The 19,883-nt window shown below is 39.7% G+C and overlaps 1 protein-coding gene across 4 annotated transcripts in view; it reads left to right on the plus strand.

The window, feature by feature from the left end:
* The window catches only part of EIF2AK4 (eukaryotic translation initiation factor 2 alpha kinase 4), a 118,855-nt gene that overhangs the window by 45,490 nt on the left and 53,482 nt on the right, over positions 1–19,883 (plus strand). For 3 of the 4 annotated variants that reach the window (XR_011648407.1, XM_058293899.2, XM_058293901.2), the window contains exons 10-17: positions 4,824–4,930; positions 5,367–5,402; positions 5,538–5,695; positions 8,630–9,057; positions 9,723–9,792; positions 13,282–13,365; positions 15,705–15,827; positions 18,311–18,415. Coding sequence is in view for 3 of the 4 variants with exons in the window: in XM_058293899.2 (XP_058149882.1) it covers positions 4,824–4,930; positions 5,367–5,402; positions 5,538–5,695; positions 8,630–9,057; positions 9,723–9,792; positions 13,282–13,365; positions 15,705–15,827; positions 18,311–18,415 (1,111 nt within the window). In the remaining variant the exon portion in view is untranslated. The remainder of the gene's footprint in view (positions 1–4,823; positions 4,931–5,366; positions 5,403–5,537; positions 5,696–8,629; positions 9,058–9,722; positions 9,793–13,281; positions 13,366–15,704; positions 15,828–18,310; positions 18,416–19,883) is intronic. The other variant, XM_058293900.2, reaches the window with a different exon arrangement.

Genomic DNA, 19,883 nt, shown 5'->3' on the forward strand with positions numbered 1-19,883 from the left:
CATGTGGAATCTGAGCCTCCTCTTGACATAGAGGTGCAACGGACACAACCAATCCAAGGTCCACAGAGAAAAGGTGGCATTGGAGTGGGAAAAGTGGACATGGTGGCTGATGGGTATGGGGAATGGCAGGAAGAGATGAGATGTGGAGGCGCTTTTGGGACTTGGAGTTGCCCTGGATGGTGCTTCAGGGGCAATCACCGGACATTGTAAATCCTCCCAGGGCCCACTGGATGGAATAGGGGAGAGTATGGGCCATGATGTGGACCATTGACCATGAGGTGCAGAGATGCCCAGAGATGTACTTACCAAATGCAATGGATGTGTCATGATGATGGGAGTGAATGTTGCTGCGGGGGGAGTAGTGGGGTGGGGGTGGTGGGGTTGAATGGGACCTCATTTTTTTTTTTAATGTAATATTTTTATAAAATCAATTAAAAAATCAATTAAAAAAATAAAACAAACAAACAAAGAATCCCTGTTCTAGTGAGAGAGTTTTTTATACCGGAAAGTGATAATTTTGCTCTACAGGCCAATTTTATCCAGTTTGAGAGAATCCTTACTGAAAGGCTTTTTTCGGGCTGAAGCCTTTGTCTGGGTCCCTCATGTCAGTTCTTTCCAGTACAGACTTTAGCTTGTGCTTCAGAAAATTGCACTTCTGTCCTACCTGTTCTCAGTCCAAGCCAGAGCTCAGTTTTCTCAGTTTCTCTGTCAAATGGGAACTAAGATCCCTGCAGTCTGAGTTTTTTCCAGATCCTCCCCTGATCCTCCTTTCCTGCACAAGTTGACTGGACTTCTTCCCTTTCTAAGACTCTTGTCTTTTTTCTCAGCTTATTTCTTTTTCCTCAACCATTTACTTTTTTTTTTTTTTTAAGATCCCCTCCCCCTCCATTATCCCCATTCCCCCCAGTTGTCTGCTCTCTGTGTCCATTTGCTGTGTGTTCTTCTGTGTCTGCTTATATTCTCATTAGGCGGCTCTAGGAACTGATCCTGGCACCTTCCAGAGTAGGAGAGAGGTGATTATTCTCTTGCATCACCTCAACTCCCTGTTCCGCTACATCTTCTTATTTTCTCTCCTCTGTGTCTCTTGTTGTGTCATCTTGCTGCGACTCTCAGCATCAGCTGGCACTCCTGCATGGGGCAGCTTTCCCGCCCTGGGTGGCATTCCCTTCTGGGCTGGCACTCCATGTGGGCCAGCTTGCTCTCACCAGGAGGCCCTGGGCATGGAACCCTGAACCTCCTGTATGATAGATGGGAGCCAGTTGGTTCAGCCACCTCCGTTTCCCACAACTACTTACTTTTATTCATTTCATTCGTTTCCTTTGTGGCTTTTCTTTAACCCTCCACGTCTCTTTCCCTGTCCCTATACATCCCAATTGCCAGTTGACCTTATCTATATTGTTATTTCCTATCACTTCATTGTCTTATCTGTTACAAATGTGTAAGTAGCTATTTAAATAAGATTGTTTCTGTGTACCAACAAAGTGGAAGTAGTTGTGATATAAATGTAGTTGTGTAAAAGTACTGACTTTGATTCTTTATGCAGGCTTCTCACCTTAAAGAATATAAATATCTTAAGATTCTTGAAGAAATTGTTTGATTTCTTTTTAATGCAATAGAACTTCAAAAATATTTATTTAAATGAACCCTAACAATGAGGTTAGCTAAAATGTCATCAGAGGAAATTCGGTGAGAGAACCACTAAAGGAAAGACTCATTTTATTAGTTAAAATTTTTCCTTTAGCTTTCTGCCCTTCTTCATGAAGGTCAAGAGTAATTTAGTAAAGGTTGCTGATAGCATTGTGTGTTTTTGAGAACAGCACGGGGAGATTTTGGTAGACCTTATCTTTCACATTTAGTAGCAAAATGACTGGTTCCATAGCTGAAACTTTCCTAGTTCTTGTCTGACAGAAAATAGTTCTATACTCTTTCAGTTTTGAACTTCACATCAGCACTATTGGTTGTCCTTTAGAACAGGAGTTCTTAACTTTTTGTTCTATGGACCCCTTTGCCAGTCGGGTGAAAACCATGGACCCCTTACTAAGTCCACACTATACTGTGTATTATTCAATAAATATAGAATACCTGCACCAACATGTCCCCACAAGAATAATCTTGTTTTGAATTTCAGTTCAAGCTCATGGACCTCTTGTTAAGAACCCCTGCTTTAAAATGTTTTTATAGTCCTCTCTCTTTCTAAAGTGGTTTGATAGACAGTGCTTTGTTAAGTAGGAGCTACGGGTATTGTTTTACTACCTTTGATGCCGCCTGTCCTGCCCCAGTTAAAAAGAAAACATAAACAACGACAGCATGGCAGCATTTCATCTGTGCCTATTTTTACTTATTGGTGAACACCCTTTGGAGGAAGATTTTGTTTTAAGTCAGTTTCTGTGGTTGGGAAGACCCGCCAGACTCTGGAACCAGCAACTGGGTTCAGATTCTATATCTACACCCTACTAAGTGACTTAAACTCCCTTGTAAAACAGAGATAATGCTCCGGCCTCCTGAGGTTTTGAGAGGATCCTCTTTGAGATGGTGCCTGGGGCATGGGCTGTGCTTAATAGGGTTTGTTACCATCCAACTCCTCAGCAGTCAGGACTTTGGACTTAATGTGTATGTTTCTAGGCATTTCATTCCATTGGTTCAAAGCTGGACATAGTGTCTGCCTTTGCTACTTTTGGCTACTGTGTTAACAAATTATAGGCTCAGAGAATTTCATCTAAGTAAGATGTTGGTGACTTATAAAATCTCTTAAAGATAAAATTTCACATTTATTTGAGCCAGTTTTATTATCATGTCAATCACAATAATATCTCAGCTATGTTAAAGTAGATATACATTTCAGAAACCCAACAAGGCATGTATAGGGATTTTCATTGCAGTGTTTTTTTTGTATGGGTGAACAATTGGAAATAACCCTGGAAGTGTAATAGTAGGAGAATGTATAAATAAATTCTGATAGGTTCAGGCCTCTACAGCGGTTAAAAAGATCTTTAACAACTGGCTTAGAAAGATCTCCAAGACACATAGTTTAAATGAAAAGGGCAAGCTGAAGAATAATATATATATATATACAGGGTGATGTCATTTTTTAAAAACCATTGTCCACCCAATACTGCCATATTTTTTGTTTGGCTAGCTGTGTGAACAGAAAACGGTCTGGAATGATGGACACTAAGGGGAGGGAAGGAAGTGGAGGGGGGGATGTGGCCAAAGACTTTATCACTTTCAGTAATATTTTAATATTTTCAAGGAGAAAGGTATTCAACTTTTACTTATATAAGTAAAAATAATTTCAAGTTTAAGGAACAATAGAGTGTGTTATGCAAATGGTTTTATTGGAATCTTTCCTTGCCCTTCCAAGGTATGAAATTAGGAGTGCTTTGCCTTTCAGTTCTGTGACTTAAAAAAATAATAAAACAAATGATTACCCTTTGTGATGGTTGCCGCCACCACTCTATATGTATAGATTTTTAAATTCAGAGCTCACCCTGGTAGTTGCTTCTATTAAGCACATTGTTTACACTTAGAGCCAAGCCCCACCACGTGTTGACTTGGGTTATCACCGCCATCCCTGGGAGACCTAGACAGTTTAGTTTAGTTAGAATGGTGGTGTTCAGGCTTTGGCTTGGATTGAGAACCCCCATGCAGGGCTTGTTAAGCCTCAGTACTGTGAATATTCCCAGATTGGCTGATTTGCTAGGTGTGGGATGAGGTAGAATTTGTAGTTGTAACCCATTCCCAGGTGATTCTAATGACACAGATGTGTTGGCTTAAGGACCCAACTTTGAGACCCCTGGGTTAAAAAAATGACCTTTCTGGCGGCAGACTTGGCCCAGTGGATAGGGCGTCCGTCTACCACATGGGAGGTCCGTGGTTCAAACCCGGGCCTCCTTGACCCTTGCGGAGCTGGCCCACGTGCAGTGCTGATGCGCCAAGGAGTACCCTGCCACACAGAAGTGTCCCCCGCGTAGGGGAGCCCCACACGCAAGGAGTGCGCCCCATAAGGAGAGCCACCCAGCACGAAATAGTGCAGCCTGCCCAGGAATGGTGCCTCATACACGGAGGCTGACACAACAAGATGTCACAACAAAAAGAGACACGGATTCCTGTGCTGCTGACAACAACTGAAGCAGACAAAGAAGATGCAGCAAGTAGACACAGAGAACAGACAACTGGGGCGGGGGGGGGGGGGGGGGGGGGATAAATAATTTTTTAAAATGACTTGTCGAAAATGTGTGTTTTTGCTCCTTAAAAAACAAAAAACCTGTTTATTAAAACATTAAATGGTAAGTTCATAGGCTTAAGAAACAGGTTTAAAAGAAAGACTGTGGTGAAATGTGGGACTTCTAAAATTTAGTCCTTAATTGTTACCAATTTACTTCATATTATGAACAAGCTTCAATGAAAGTTTATCATATGGGCCCAACCCTCCAAAAGCTATCTGATTTGCTTTCCCTTTAGAAAGCTTTGTTATGACTGGTCCCAGAAAGGCTTAATTTAGCATGGCAAGTCATTAAACTGTTAATGGAAGAGAAAATTCATAGCCTTCTTGTGCTATCATAATTTTTTTTTTCAATTGTTCCATGAGGATAAGTCTTCCTGCCTCTAGAGACTATACTTTTATTTCCCACTGCACCCAGCCTGGTGTTCAGCATCTAATCCTGCAGGAATATTTTTTTAATTTAAATTGACCTAATAGGTAAATATTGCCATAGTTAACATGAACTCTCTAATTTGTACCTTTAAAAAATAAACCCATATTTAAGTGCCTTGGACTAACTAGCTATGTGAGTTGCTCAAATTCTTCTTTCCCCCTCCCTGAGGTGTGTTTGCTTGGATGACAAGGAAAGATGGAGTCCTCAGCAGTTATTACAACACAGGTTTATAAATCCTCAGGCAAAAATGCCTTTACTGGAGCAAAGTCCTGAAGGTGAGTCTGCTGCCCTTTCTTTTGGATACCCTGTTTGACATTAAATTATTTTGAAAATATGTGTAAACCTGAAATTGGAAGAAGCAGCATCTGTCTTAGCAGAGCTATGCATAAATCCAGTCATTTGATGAGGACTGCATGGAACTGTTTTGCCACCCTCATCTTCCCAGTCTCTACCCATGGAATGTCCACTGGTGTAGCCGCTTTTAATATTTAGTAATGTTTAGTAACCCCAATTGTTGTGTCATCACTAGATTTCGTTGATGCTACTTAAGTTAGTTTCTGTTGGTCACCCCTTAATTGTGACCAGGCAAGTTAAGGAACTTCACAAAAGCTTGGGCTGAGGGTTTGAGTTCTGGCTCTCTACCTCAGTCACTTAGTTACTCTGTTTCTCTTGCCCCCACCTGGGATAATTATATATTTCTACCTATTTAAGGAGGACAAGATGAGAAGTATGAAAGGATGTGGCCAGGTAAGAGGTAACCTTTTTCAAAATACTTGTTGGGGACCTTTCTTCCAGTGCTTGCATCACTTTCCTTGTTGGATATGGTAGCTCTTGCTATATTTTTAATGTCTTATTTGTCTCTTACTGTTTGTTTTCTCTCAGATTCTGGAGGGCAAGATTATGTTGAGACCGTTATTCCTAGCAACCAGCTACCCAGTGCTGCATTCTTCAGTGAGACACAGAAACAGTTTTCCCGGTATTTCATTGAGTTTGAAGAATTACAGCTTCTCGGCAAAGGCGCTTTTGGAGCTGTCATCAAGGTGTGATGGAGTTATAGATTTATCTCCCGTCCCTATTAGCATTATTTCTCTGTTCCATTTCTGCAAATACTTCTATTTTAGATTGGGGAGGGGAGTGAGTTCCACCATTTGAAACTATGATCATCTTCAACTTCCTGGAATTAAAGACTTTATTTAAAAGGACACATCATTCCTCTTCTCTTCTTGATATAGAACTTTAACATGAAAAAAATGCATGGTTATAACAGTACTTCAAGTGGTGTCAGTACCTCTGAGTGAAGAATATTTTTGTGCTATTTGGTTCAGAAAAAGAAGTGGTTCTCTTTTTCTCCAATTTGCTGGAGTGTTACATGGAGTTACTATGGATAAAAGAGTTTCAAGGTTAGAACAGAGATGGAAATTCAAAGTGGGAAATGGTCCCAGGTGGTTTTGATGGCTTTTATTTTCCAGCTTTTACTGAGTCAGGAAACCAGTGTAGCTTAATAATGTGTGCTGTTATTAGGTCTTCCTCTCTTCATTTCAGTATATTTGGATGACTTTTTTTTTCTCCCCCCCCCCCCGCCCCCCACCTTGCGACTTTTTACTTGCTGTCTGCTCTCTTTGTCCATTTGCTGTACAATCTTCTGTGTCTGTATTTTATTTATTTCTGCCCCCCCCCCTTGTGGCTTGCTTGTTGTCTGTTCTCTCTGTCTATTCACTGCATGCTCTTCTGTGTTTTTTGCCTGTCTCCCCTTTATTTTTTGTTGCGTCACCTTGCTGAGTCTGCTCTCCGTGGCGCTTGCGGGTGAGCCTGCCTTCACAAGGAGACCCCGGGACACAAACCAGGGCCTCCCATATGGTAGACGGGAGCCCAACTGATTGAGCCACTGCCACTTCCCTATTTGGATGACTTTTATTATCTGCCCCTTGTAGAAAAAAGTTTAGCTACTTTTATGTAATTAAAGTATTTTGATTGACTTTAGGAGACCCAGATTAATACTCATTATTAAATTCCTATAAGGTATATGTTATTTTACACATAGGAAGGTGGCCCACCATCAAAAGGGGACACATGTCTTTTGTGTGATCTATGTATCTTTTAAAAAAAAGATAATTTTTAAAAAAAGGGCAAATGTCTACTTAGGATTCTGAAAGTCTCACTAGAAAGTATTTTTGTACTATGAAGTCTTGCCAGAATTGCACTGAAGGCCTTTTACACTAACAAAAGACTTGAATTAGTTATTCTACAGTAGTAAGAGCCAGAAAGATCATCTTAAGCACATTTTCCAAAGGGAAGTTATAGTATTATAGGCAATGTTCAGCTTTCTTCATGAAAGCATAGATATAACAGCTAGTTGTCTAAATAGGACAGACAGATATCCTGATCAGGATGATCAGTTATCTTTGAGGAATGGGTGATTGATGTATATACTATCCCTTTAACTCACCTTTAACTTCTTTATAATTTATATTCTTGAAAAAAACAACAACAGTATCTTCATTTCCTTACAGATACATACTTAAGAATGGTTAGGAAGCTCATATAACAAAAACATCTTAGTAATTTAAGTCCCCCCCCCCTTTTTTTTTTTTGAAAACCCCACCCCCTCCCAACTCTGTATTTCTGCCTTAGGGCAGAGCAGGCTGCTCAGTGATCTGTCATTTCCTTAGCAATTAAACCCATTACTGTTTATATACCTTCCCATTCTAATAAATGAATTCCTAGGAGTTTCCATTGTAGCTAATTCAACACCCATCAGTGACTTACATTATATGCTAGATTTCATATAGTTGCCCTAAAGACAGGTAGATTAAATGTATGAGTAGAAAAATGGCAAATCCTCCCACTATTATCGCTAGTAAATGGCAGGAAAAGTACGCGTAGCTACATTAAAACACATTCAGTGTTTCAGGTCATTTGACAGTTGTTTTACGAACACCATATTTCAATCTCATGACATTCTTACGTGGTCAGTATTATCTCCATTTTCCAGATGAGTCAGTATTATCTCCATTTTCCAGATGAGGGAACCGAGGCTCAGAGAAGTTATGTAATTTGCATGAAGTTACACAGCTACTAAGAGATGAAACTAGTATTCAGATCACATCTATTTTACTGCAAAGCTTTTGTTCTTGCCACTATTTCTAGACAAAATAATCTAAAGAGAACTATGCTTTGTTTCTTCTTTTGTAATCTAGTTTCTCCCTCCGTCCATGACTGAGTTGTTACTTTCCTTAAGTATGTCGACACATCAGTCTGTATGGTTGGGACTGGAATGGTCTAGTGAAAAGAATTTTCTGGAACTTATTTCAGTCAATCCAATTGCATAGTGAAACCACCCAAGATATGGATAATAGTGGAATTTGCCTTTGAAACTTTTTCTTATACTTTTATTATTTTATTATGCTCTTGATTTTGTTGTTCTAGTTTTCGTATCTTATTACTGTTATTTACTGAGCACCTTTCTCTGTGAGACCTCGGTACAAGTACTTTGAACTTTTTATCTCTTTTAATCCTACAGTAACTGTTTGGGCCAAGGAAAGTAATATAAATGCCATTTTCTAGGAAAGAAAATTACATCTCTGGGGAATTAAGTAAACCCAAATACACACAGCTTTTTAAGTCAAGGAAAACAAGGTTTGCTTAGAAATTTAGATAGCAGATGTGATATTGGGAAAGCAGGGAAGTAACTGTCAATAAAGTTAATGATTAAAATGGTATTTTGTGTTGCCCCAGGGTCTCTTAGCAAGTTAAATAAATCTTGATTGGGGTGAGACATTTTCTGTTTTGGAAAGGAGAGGTGATTCAACTTAAAAGAGTTTCAGAAATGTGGTTCTCCCCTGTAGATGTTGGTTCTCCCTTAGAACTCTAGGTTCTTCTGGGGAGGAGAGGAGGCGACAACTGTATAAAATGGCAGTTTGTGCCAGGTTCTGACCAGATGACAATTCCGTGTCCCTTCCCCTTCCGGGCGGCAGGTGCAGAACAAGCTAGACGGCTGCTGCTACGCGGTGAAGCGCATCCCCATCAACCCGGCCAGCAGGCACTTCCGCAGGATCAAGGGCGAGGTGACGCTGCTGTCGCGCCTGCACCACGAGAACATCGTGCGCTACTACAACGCCTGGATCGAGCGGCACGAGCGGCCGGCGGGGCCCGGGACGCCGCCCCCCGACCGCGGGCTGCAGGCCCAGGACCGGAGAGGTGCGCCCGGGCTGCCGGAGGGCCACACGGACAGCGTGGAGGCCAACGCGCCGCCGCCCATCCTCAGCAGCTCGGTGGAGTGGAGCACGTCGTGCGAGCGCTCAGCCAGCGCCCGCTTCCCCGCCACGGGCCCGGGCTCGAGCAGCGACGAGGACGAGGACGAGGACGAGGACGAGCACGACGGCGTCTTCTCGCAGTCCTTCCTGTAGGAGCGCGAGTGCTTAGTCAGCATGGGGGGGGGGCCTATCTTTAATCCCACCCAGCCCACGCCGGGGAAAAAGTGATTTATATAGAAATCCAAGCCTGTGCTTACAATGTTAAAAAAAGAAAACCAGAAAACCGCGTTTAGAGAGTATCTAAATGCAATCAAAACTTTTTGTTTTTTAAATCTTCAAAAGATTACCAAAACCCAGAAATTACTTCGAATATCTGATCTTGATACATTTAATAAAATTTCTTGTAAGACATTCCTTTAGATAAGAGCTTCCAACTCAGAAAGAGATTACCTAAATTAAAAATTATGATCCCAAAGTTTATGCATTTCAGAATTCACCTTGGTCATATACTTTCATGACTGTGACCTGATTTCATTTTATTTTATCTAGTTGAATAGAATTTATCAGTAACTCTTAGCTAGTAATTTTTTCCAGGAAAATTAATCCGGCTGATTTTTATTTGAATCAAGAATTCTATGTTTCATGTATTAGGGATATAAAAATCAGCATGGCATTCTATATAGATTTATGCCCATGAAGTGATGTTAAAGTGTTTGTAGCCTCTTTGCTCTCTAGTAATTACAAAGCATTTTGAGTTTTAGAAATATATCAGAGATTTTACTCTCTCTAACATTTCTCTATTTCTCTTTTTAAGACCTGCTTCCGATTCTGAAAGTGACATCATCTTTGACAATGAAGATGAGAATAGTAAGAGTCATAATCAGGTAAATACATAAATAGAAATCATATCATTTATTTTATAGTATGGGCATGTAAGGAAATTAACATTTGATTTTATAAACTTCAAGTAAAATATTAAAGCACCGATCTGACATGCAAATGTACAAACCTGCGATTTTAAAACATGATCATTCTTTTAAAATAATGCTCCTCCATATTTATTGATAGACTTTAATTTATCCAAATGATAATATATACCTCCTTCTAGAAGAGAGGTGTAAATTGAGACACTGCTTTTTTTTTTCTATCCATTTCCTAGAGGATTTCAGGAAATTTTATGTGTTCAAGGATGCTGATTGAAAGCAAATTGGTTGTTTAGACAGCCAAATTGCAGTTACCTTGGTCTCTCCCCATTATCAATTAATCATGATTTATTTTCATAAATCTCCTTTAAAACAGGGTTTTAAACTGTTATAGATTTTTAAAAAGCCATTTAGAGAACCATAACCAGCTTTATTTAATTTTTAATATGCTAGGGAGGACCGGAGAATCCAAAATGTCACTAATAGAGTATACCCTGTTTGTGGAACTTGTTTCTCACAAGTATGTGTAAAGGGTATGATATAAAATGTATTTCCTTAGCATGGCTCATGGTCAAAAAAGTTTGAAGCACTGCTCCAAGTCTCAGACTCCACTCCATTCCGCCCCTTCTTGAGGGGCCAGCAGAGCCCCTCAAGGCTTGTGCGTGAAGTTCAGAGGTGAAGCTTTTTAACTGCTAGGGCTGTCCATTGTTGCTTCAGAGAAACAGTCTTCAGGTTGGGGCCAAATGCATTAACTTTGTTTCTTGGTATAAAAATGTCATTTTGAGGAGGCATAAGGGTGCATTCACAGTAGATAAAGAAAAGTCTACTTGTAGACTCTGTTAAACAGTTAAACTGGTTTGAAGGTGTCAAACAATTCTTTTCATAAGTATTTATCTTGTCTGTTAAAAGTACCTAAAACTTCTCAGTAATTTTAAATTATAAATTTAACCAGGAAAGTTTTGCATAAATAATCTAAACTTAGGCTAAACTGAAAGTTATCTATGTCTGGTTTTAGGTTGCATTAAATTAGGATAGCATCAAATTTATAATCCTGGTTTTTCTCCATTAAGGGCATTTCACAAGCATTCTAATCAATGGGTAGAAGCTTCCAAGAGTGTAACAATATTCTATGGGTAATTCCCAGAGTATATAATTGATTCAGAAGTAGAACCTGATTTTTTCAGAGCAGACCTTTTTTATTTCCTTTCATAAAGGGAAAAGTGTTAATAAAAAATGCATCATCATCAAAAAAAAAACCCCAAAAACCTGTATATTAGAAGTAGTCAAATGCCAACTAATGTTTTTTTTTAAATATTTGGGGGAGGTGGTTATAGTATTTTATATAAATATATATTTTTTTTATTAGAGAAGCTGAGAGCTTACAAGGCCGTCATGCATACTGTGAAGAATTCCCATACATCACTCCTCTACCAACACCTTTCATTGTTCTGAAACATTTGTTACAGATTATGAAAGAATATCATCAGACTGTTACCACTGTGGTCCATAGTGTACACTTGGTTTTTTTTTCCATATGCCACCTATTATTAACACCATGTCTTAGTATTGTACATTTTTTATAACTCATGAGAGAACACTGTCATATTTGTACTGTTTACCAGAGTCCATTTTCCACCACATGGTTCACTGTGTTATGCAGTCCTGTGCCTTGTACAATCTATCCAAAGTGTGTACTCAGTGACCTCACTTGCATCACAGAGTTGTGTAATCATCACTTCTGTAAATTTTTTGTTTTCCTCAGTCCAAAAGGAAAAATCCCATAACTCCTATTTTTTTTTTTTTAAAGATTTATTTATTTATTTAATTTCCCCCCCTCCCCTGGTTGTCTCTTCTTGGTGTCTATTTGTCTTGTTTCTTTGTCCGCTTCTGTTGTCGTCAGCGGCTCAGGAAGTGTGGGCGACGCCATTCCTGGGCAGGCTGCTCTTTCTTTTCACGCTGGGCGGCTTTTCCTCACGGGCGCACTCCTTGCGCGTGGGGCTCCCCCATGCGGGGACACCCTTGCGTGGCACGGCACTCCTTGCGCGCATCAGCACTGCGCATGGCCAGCTCCACACGGGTCAAGGAGGCCCGGGGTTTGAACCGCGGACCTCCCATATGGTAGACGGACGCCCTAACCACTGGGCCAAAGTCCGTTTCCCCATAACTCCTATTATTGACCCTTAGCATTGATGTAGTGCCATCTTTGACATTGATACAAGAATATTTTAACATTCCTATTAACTGTAGTCCATAAGTTATATTATTTTTCATGCATCACCATATTCTAATTACATTGTTACAATGCTGTACATTTGTTCTAGCTCATAGAAGTACATTCTTGTATTCTGTTAACCACAATCCTCATCTGCCTCTGTGTCCACTATGTTATTCAGTCCCTAGATTATTCTCTAGCTTTCTTTCAGTTGACATTTATGTCCTTAAACTACCCATTTCAACCACAATTCCATTTATAAACCAGCCATGTAGTTATACTCACTGTAATGTGTTACCATCAACTCTATCACTTTCCACACTTTTACAGTCAAGCTAATTAAGAGTTCTACATACATTAAGCATTAGTACCCCTTCTCAGCCCTCATCTATCTCCAAGTAATCTATATTCTAGGTTTTAACTCCATGTGTTTATTCTTCATATTTAGTTCATGATAGTGAGAGCATACAATATTTGTCCTTTTGTGTCTGGCTTATTTCACTCAGCATAATGTCTTCAAGGCTCATCCATGTACCACAATTTCGTTTCTTAGAATACCATAATATTCCATCATAGGTATGTACCACATTCAGTTATCCATTCCTTGGTTGAGGGACACTCATTCATTCATTTATGGAAGAAAAATGATCTGTAGGGGACAAACAAATGAGCATGTGGAAAAGCAGTCCAGAGAATTACAGTGGCTGCAAACCTAGCACTTGTTCTTCAGGCGTGGAGGCCAGAGGGCAGCACGCCTTTAGTAAATTGTCACATTCAAATTGTTTTAGCTGAAGATGGATTTCTAGTCTTCAGTTCCCAGAGTAAACCTACCACCAATGGAAGACATTCCAATAAAACTGAAGCCTTAAAATATTAGACTGTATACATTCCGCCCTTCTTATCTATAGAAGGATTGTAATGATGATCAAGATTTGGCTTGCGGTGGAGTCATTCTGTAGATTGCACAGCTTTAATGCCTACCTGTTTCCTTTTTTTCTCCATCACTGGTCTGTGTGGTGACAGACCTGTAAACCATATGGTGGGTTTGGGTAATAGCAAAATTGCATTAAAAATGCTGAACACTTCCAAAGAACAGTGGTTGTGTTCTGCTCACTGACCTTCACAGACAACAGGATAGCCATGTACATAGGAGGGAGAACACAGATACTTGCTGATGGTGATACTCTTTTTTAATTTCAACCCCCATTTTGAATTCTCATGTGTTCCTTTTGGATTAGGATGAAGACTGCAATGGAAAGAACGGTTGCCATGACACTGAGGCATCGATGACAACTGAGGCTGTACACTACCTGTATATTCAGGTGAGGCCCTGGCTTGCAACTCCCAGTAGTTGCTAATAGGTATGTTTCAGGAGACTAGAACAAATAGTAGACAGAAGAGATGTCATCAGGACTAATTGGCCAGAAAGGATCATGGCCTTGAGGCCCTTTCCTCTACCCTTGAACTCTTTTTTTCCTGTACCGTAGCAAGAGATGGCACGCGGCAGTGGTTATGGGCTCTGGACTCAGGCTATGTAAAATCACATCCTGGATCCTCAGTTGTATGAGCTCAGGCAAGGTTTTTAAACATTCTGTGCCTTGGTTTCCCCATCTGAAAATTAAATAATAGTATCTGTCAGACTCGTTTTGAGGAAAAACAAACAGGTAATACATGTGATGTGCTTCGAACCATATCTGAGTTCCAGAAATGATAGCTTTTATAATTTTTTAACATGCTAGTTGTGCATGTTCGGAAACTCCTCTTTTTCTAACAAGCTGAATTTGGACAAGTAAGATATGGTGCACACAAATGCATTTGTGCAGAAGAAACACTGACATGACTTTAGACAAGGTGGCATGTACACAAACCTCTAGGGGACAAGAGCCATGAACAAACCAGTTCTGATAAGGCATTGTTAAAAATAAGCCTATGGGGAATAGGTGTTGCTCAGTGGTTGAGTGTATGCTTCCCAGGTACGAGGTCCCAGATTCAATCCCTGGTACCGCCTAAAAAAAAAAAACAACCTAGGTTTTATCCTGCTTACTCATTTTTGAGGGGCAGCATCCTGAACAGCGAGCTACAAACCAAAAAGAAAGTGAACAGAACCATGGATCATTATTAGTTGTTCAGTTATATCTGTAAGCAGGCAGATCTTTAAATGTGGAAGAAGGAACCTCAGACAAGCTGGAGACTAAAAGAGACTAATTTATTGGTTGATTCCTGGGGTTAGAGCTGATCTTTGATATTCTATAATGCAGATAGCTTGGAGGTACCACTTACATATATAATAAAGCATTTGCTACCCAAACTGCTCTTTGTTAAGTTTTTACCATGTGCTCTTACCCTCTAAACGATTAAATGAGACAGAAGTCTTTGAGGAGTGCATGTGAAGTGAGTGGAATCATGACATTTGGGGGTCAGAGGCCCTGGCTGGGACCTGGAAGATGAATCAGAATTTGCAGACAGTCATTCTGAGGACAAGAAAATCAGCACAGGTGTTCCTCTGCTTTCAAAACAATAAAATCCTTCTTCATGAGAAATCTCAACTCTGGCACTCATTTGACGCGTATAGGGTAGTTCATAAATCGAATGCTAAAGGTTGATTTAAGATTTAAATGCCTTGTTTTCAGATACATTAATATGATTAATATTAATCAGATACTGCCTTGTTTTCAGATACATTAATATGATTAAGGGGTCAAATCTGTTTTTTGAATGTTTTAATTAATATTTAATTAATGTTTTGCTCTAGACTTGAAGGTCACTTGTCATAAATTTAATGTACAAATAAGAAAGGCTGGTGGGAAGCAGACTTGGCCCAGTGGATAGGGCGTCCGTCTACCACATGGGAGGTCCGTGGTTCAAACCCTGGGCCTCCTTGACCCGTGTGGAGCTGGCCCATGCGCAGTACTAATGCGCGCAAGGATTGCCCTTCCACGCAGGGGTGTCCCCCACGTAGGAGAGCCCCATGCGCAAGGAGTGCACCCCGTAAGGAGAGCCACCCAGTGCGAAAGAAAGTGCAGCCTGCCCAAGAATGGCACCACCCACACGGAGAGCTGACACAACAAGATGATGCAACAAAAAGAAACACAGAATCCCATGCCGCTGACAACAACAGAAGCGGACAAAGAACCCGCAGCAAATAGACATAGAGAACAGACAACCAGGGCGGGGGGGGGGGGATATATAAATAAATAAATCTTTTTAAAAAAATAAAATAAAAGCCATTGATTGTACACTTTGGACAGACCATATGGTAAGTGAATAATATCTTAATAAAACTGCTTTAAAAAAAAAAAAAGGCCAGTGACATCATTAGATTAATTAACCCCTCTTGGGAATTTGGGTTTGGAAGCAATCTTATAAAACAGTATAAATAAACATTTGCTTAAATTTAATTCTCATATTTTTCATATTATTTGTGACAAGGATTTTAAACAAGTCTTATTTTTAAAAATAAGTAGTATGAAAAATAAAGTGATATTATTGGAGTGTTGAGATTATAAATGTTTCCCCAAATTTTTACTTAATAAAAATCAAGGCTTTCCCATAACTTTTTAAAATCGTAGTACATATTTTTGAAGGATAACATTAATTGCAGTTGTCCTTAATTTACACTCATTGTATAATCAAATCCTGACTGGCTTGTTTGTGTCCATAGATGGAGTACTGTGAAAAGAGCACTTTGCGAGACACCATCGACCAGGGACTGTATCAAGACAGCAGCAGACTGTGGAGACTTTTTCGAGAGATTCTGGATGGATTAGCTTACATCCATGAGAAAGTAAACTTTAAAACATTTCAATTCTGAGAACATATATTTACATAATGTTTATAACTGAATAAAAAGGATAAAGTGTTGTGAGAATGGAGAAAAAAATCATATGTAGAGGGGAAAGTATGGGTATACTGAGATCATCTTTTTTTTTTTTAGGACCTTGTACATGGGAAACCTGAGCTCAACGACTGAGCTACATCCACTTCCCAGTGAGAGCTGTTTTTTTCGTTTGTTTTTTTGTTTTTAGGGGGTACCAGGGAGTGAACCCAGGAGCTCATAAGTGGGAAGCAGATGCTTAACCACTTGAGTTACATCTGTTCCCCAGTAATCTATTTTTGTAGGGAATAGAACGAAGTGTCAAAAGACAAGAAAAGAGTTCAAAGAAAGCCTGGTAGGTTAGAACAGGGATTGACACACTCAAGCCTATGGGGCAGATGCAAATCACAACCGATTTTATATGGCCTCTGAGCTAATTATGGCTTTTTCTTTTTAAATGGTTGGAAAAAACTCAAAAGTAGTATTTTATAGCACATGAAAATTACATAAATGTGATCTATTTATCTCTAAAAAAACAATAAAATAAATAAATTTTTTAAAAGTATTTGCAAAAAAAAAGAATAAAGCAACTGTTCTAATAGAAAAAAAATTATAGAAAGTTAAGGTTCAGTGTTCATATATAAAATTTTATTGGAACACAGACATGCTCACTAGTTTACTAGTTTACATATTGTCTTTGGTGCTTTCACACTGCCATGGCAGAATTGAGTAGTTGTAACAGCGGCCGTCTGGCCTCTAAAGCCTAAAACTGCTGTCTGGCCCTTTACAGAAAAAAGTGGGCAATCCCCTGGGTTAGGAGGAAATATTTCAACATGACGGTTGTGAGGGTGATACGTTGAGTAGTTTAGAATAAAGTGACGGTGTGATTAATACATGCCAACTTACTGGATTCTGACTGAATTAGACTGCTCTTCCTAGGAACATGGAGAAAATGGAAATTCATCTGGCAAGGATAGGAACTAGACTCTTTGAATAACATAATTTGTCACAAGTATAAATGTCTCGTTATAGCTAGAAATTGCCGTTTCAGCGTAAATGCTAATGGACCTATCTTCAGAATGAAATACTGCTTAGATTTTAAAACTGGGATTGTCTAGTACATTAACCAGTATAAATGCATTGATTTTTTTCCTTTGCCTCAATTTTCTTTAACCTTCAAATGTTTGTGCTATACCATATTAATACTGAAAATCCAGGGCTTTACTTTATACATGTATAGTTTATCAATGATTTGGTGGAAGCAGAATTTGCAAGGGTAGAAATAAAACTGATTTCATGAGAGCAATTAGAACTTTATGACTGTGCTATCACTCTCGTGTCCTAGATCCATGCCCTTTGTGCTTTCTTCCTTTCCATTTAATTTGCTCAGTATTTGCTAATCACTTGCTGGGCTTCTAACACTGTACCATGCCTAGAAATATGGGGAGAAATGAGTATATGACAAAATCCATGCTTTAGAGAGCTGCTTTTTTGAAGGAGCCAAATTTTACCTTCATGTAATGGTTTGAAAAAAGATCATATGATGAAGTGTTTTATTACATTTAATAATTTCCAGTATACACGAAACAGAAAGCATTATGAGCTGTCAAGAAGGAAAGAGAGAATCATTATTAGAGCATTTTCATTATTTCAATAATAAACAAACAAGAAAAAAAAAAGAAGGAAAGAGAGCCATGTTAATATAACAAGTAATCATTGAGGGAACAGATGTGGCTCTCACAGTTGAGTACCTGCTTGCTTCCCACAGGGGAGCTCCTATGTTCTGTCCCTGGTGTCTCCTAAAAACAAAAAACCAAACAACAAGCAAAAAAATGAAAAAACCAGCTCAGGGGAGCTGGTGGGCTCCGTGGTTGAGCGCCAGATTCCCACATACAAGGTCTCAGCTTCGGTACTTGAAAAAACAAAATAAACAAACATACAACATTGAGCATCTACCATGTGTGCTGGGGATGCAAAGTCGAATCGTTAGAATTGCTGCAGAAGGCTTCATACATGAGTTGGCACTTGTTAATGTTGATACAGTTCAGATGAGTGGAGGAAGGCAAGAGTTTCCTAGGCAGGGGATATGGTGTGAAGGAAAAAATAGGGCAAGGAATGAAAATGCTGTTTGTGTTCTCAACCAGAATTTTTTGTGATTCAGCAGAAAGGAGGGTAAGTTGGTGAACCTGGCAGAGGGGTCCTTGTATGCCATGTTGGGATTTGGATTTGACCTGATCAAGACCACCCCAGATCGAACTGGGAGATGATAGAAAGGCCACTGGCAGGACCATCAGGAGGCATTGCAGAGGCCAGAAAGCCTGGACCAAGCTCTTCCATGGGAAGGGACCTCATTGGGTTTTCATCACTACATTGACCTCTCAACTTAGGAAACAGAAAGAACTATAAATTATGATTGGGAAACAAGGGTTGGTTTCTTTTGTGTCTTCCAACAGGGAATGATTCACAGAGATTTGAAGCCTGTCAATATTTTTTTGGATTCTGACGACCATGTGAAAATAGGTGATTTTGGTTTGGCAACAGACCATCTAGCCTTTGCTGTGAGTATTTTTAAAATTAGACTGTAACTGAAAAGAGACCCATGCCTTCATAATCCTGAAAGTGTTAGAAGACAAGATTATGAGGTCACTGAACTCTGCTATATAATCCTTAGGAAATTATGTAAGGCTGAAAGGGCAAATTGCAAGTGATTTTTTTAGGCTTTGAAATTGTGGATATAGAAATAGTAATGCAGTATATGTGAGGGAAATGAAATGATTGGCTTGTGGATGATATTTAGGTCAAAAGCATATATTATTTCATGAGATAATTCGGTATTTTGGTCTAACATGCCAGGTCTTGGACTGGATGTTTTACACACAAGGTCCTTTCAGTTGGTTCAAAAAATAAACCAGTTCTAGACAGCATATAATTCAGAAGGTATTCATTCTTCACAGCCTAGGAGAGTATTTGTTTAGCCTACAAGGCTAAATAACATAAAGTAAGAAAAATGACCTAAAAGTTGAAAGACAGGAGAAAATTTACATGTGGTTGTAAGGATCAAGAAAGGCTGTATAAAGAAAATGGCATTTCATAGGGGCCTAAAAGGATGTCTGGAAGCCCATTACGCAGAGATTGAGGTCAGGGCATGCTGGTGCCAGGGCTGGGAATTCCAGATAGAAAGAGCAGCACAAGCAAAGGGCCTGGGGTGAGCAGATGTGGGTTGTCTGAAGACCAGCTTGTTGTCTGGTTGGCTGAAACTAAGAGGTGTAGGGGAACAGGAAGAGGGAGACTGGAAGGTCAAGGGGTCATGGAGATGGCAGGCCCAAAGTGCCAGAGGAAGTGTTTTACTTAACACCGTAGGCTGGAGTTATTAGCCACCAAAATACATAGTAAGTGAAGTTAATTCAAAGGGTCAGAAAAGGAAAATAGGGTTTGATTAGTGGTGGGAACAACCATAGAGACTAACCGAGAAGGTAGGTTAGAAGGAGCAGAGAGGAAAGAGTGGGAAAGAGACAGTAAGGACGTGGTCCTGACCAGAGCATGTTGAAGAGTGCCACAACTATGCAGGAACCATCCGATGGGAAAGTGATCCCACACTACAGATTAGCTCCATCCAGACAAGGCTGTGGTGCAGTGAGCTGCGTAAGAAGAGTTTAGAGTCCCACGGACTGGGACTTCTTTGTAGTGTGACCTTCAACAAGTTAGTTAACCATTCAGTGTCTTGTATGTAAAATGTGCCTAATACTAACTAGTGCCTACCTCAAAGGTTGATAAAGCAAGATAAAATGAGGACGCAGGTAGAGTGATGATATAAAAATGGCAATTTTGGGTAATGCCCAAGACAATGCTGTTACAGAGACAGTAGAGGAAAGTGAGGCTACCAAGAAGAGCTAGCGGTAAGAGCGGAAGTTGGTGTCCAGCCTCTAGAAAAGAAGAGTGAAAACTGATCTTGAAAGATTAACATCAATGAGAAAGAGTCTGTTGCAGTGGGTTGGGTTTTTGTTTGTTTGTTTGTTTTTAATTTAC

Source organism: Dasypus novemcinctus, chromosome 3 (genome assembly GCF_030445035.2).
Source record: "Dasypus novemcinctus isolate mDasNov1 chromosome 3, mDasNov1.1.hap2, whole genome shotgun sequence".
Taxonomy (NCBI): domain Eukaryota; kingdom Metazoa; phylum Chordata; class Mammalia; order Cingulata; family Dasypodidae; genus Dasypus; species Dasypus novemcinctus.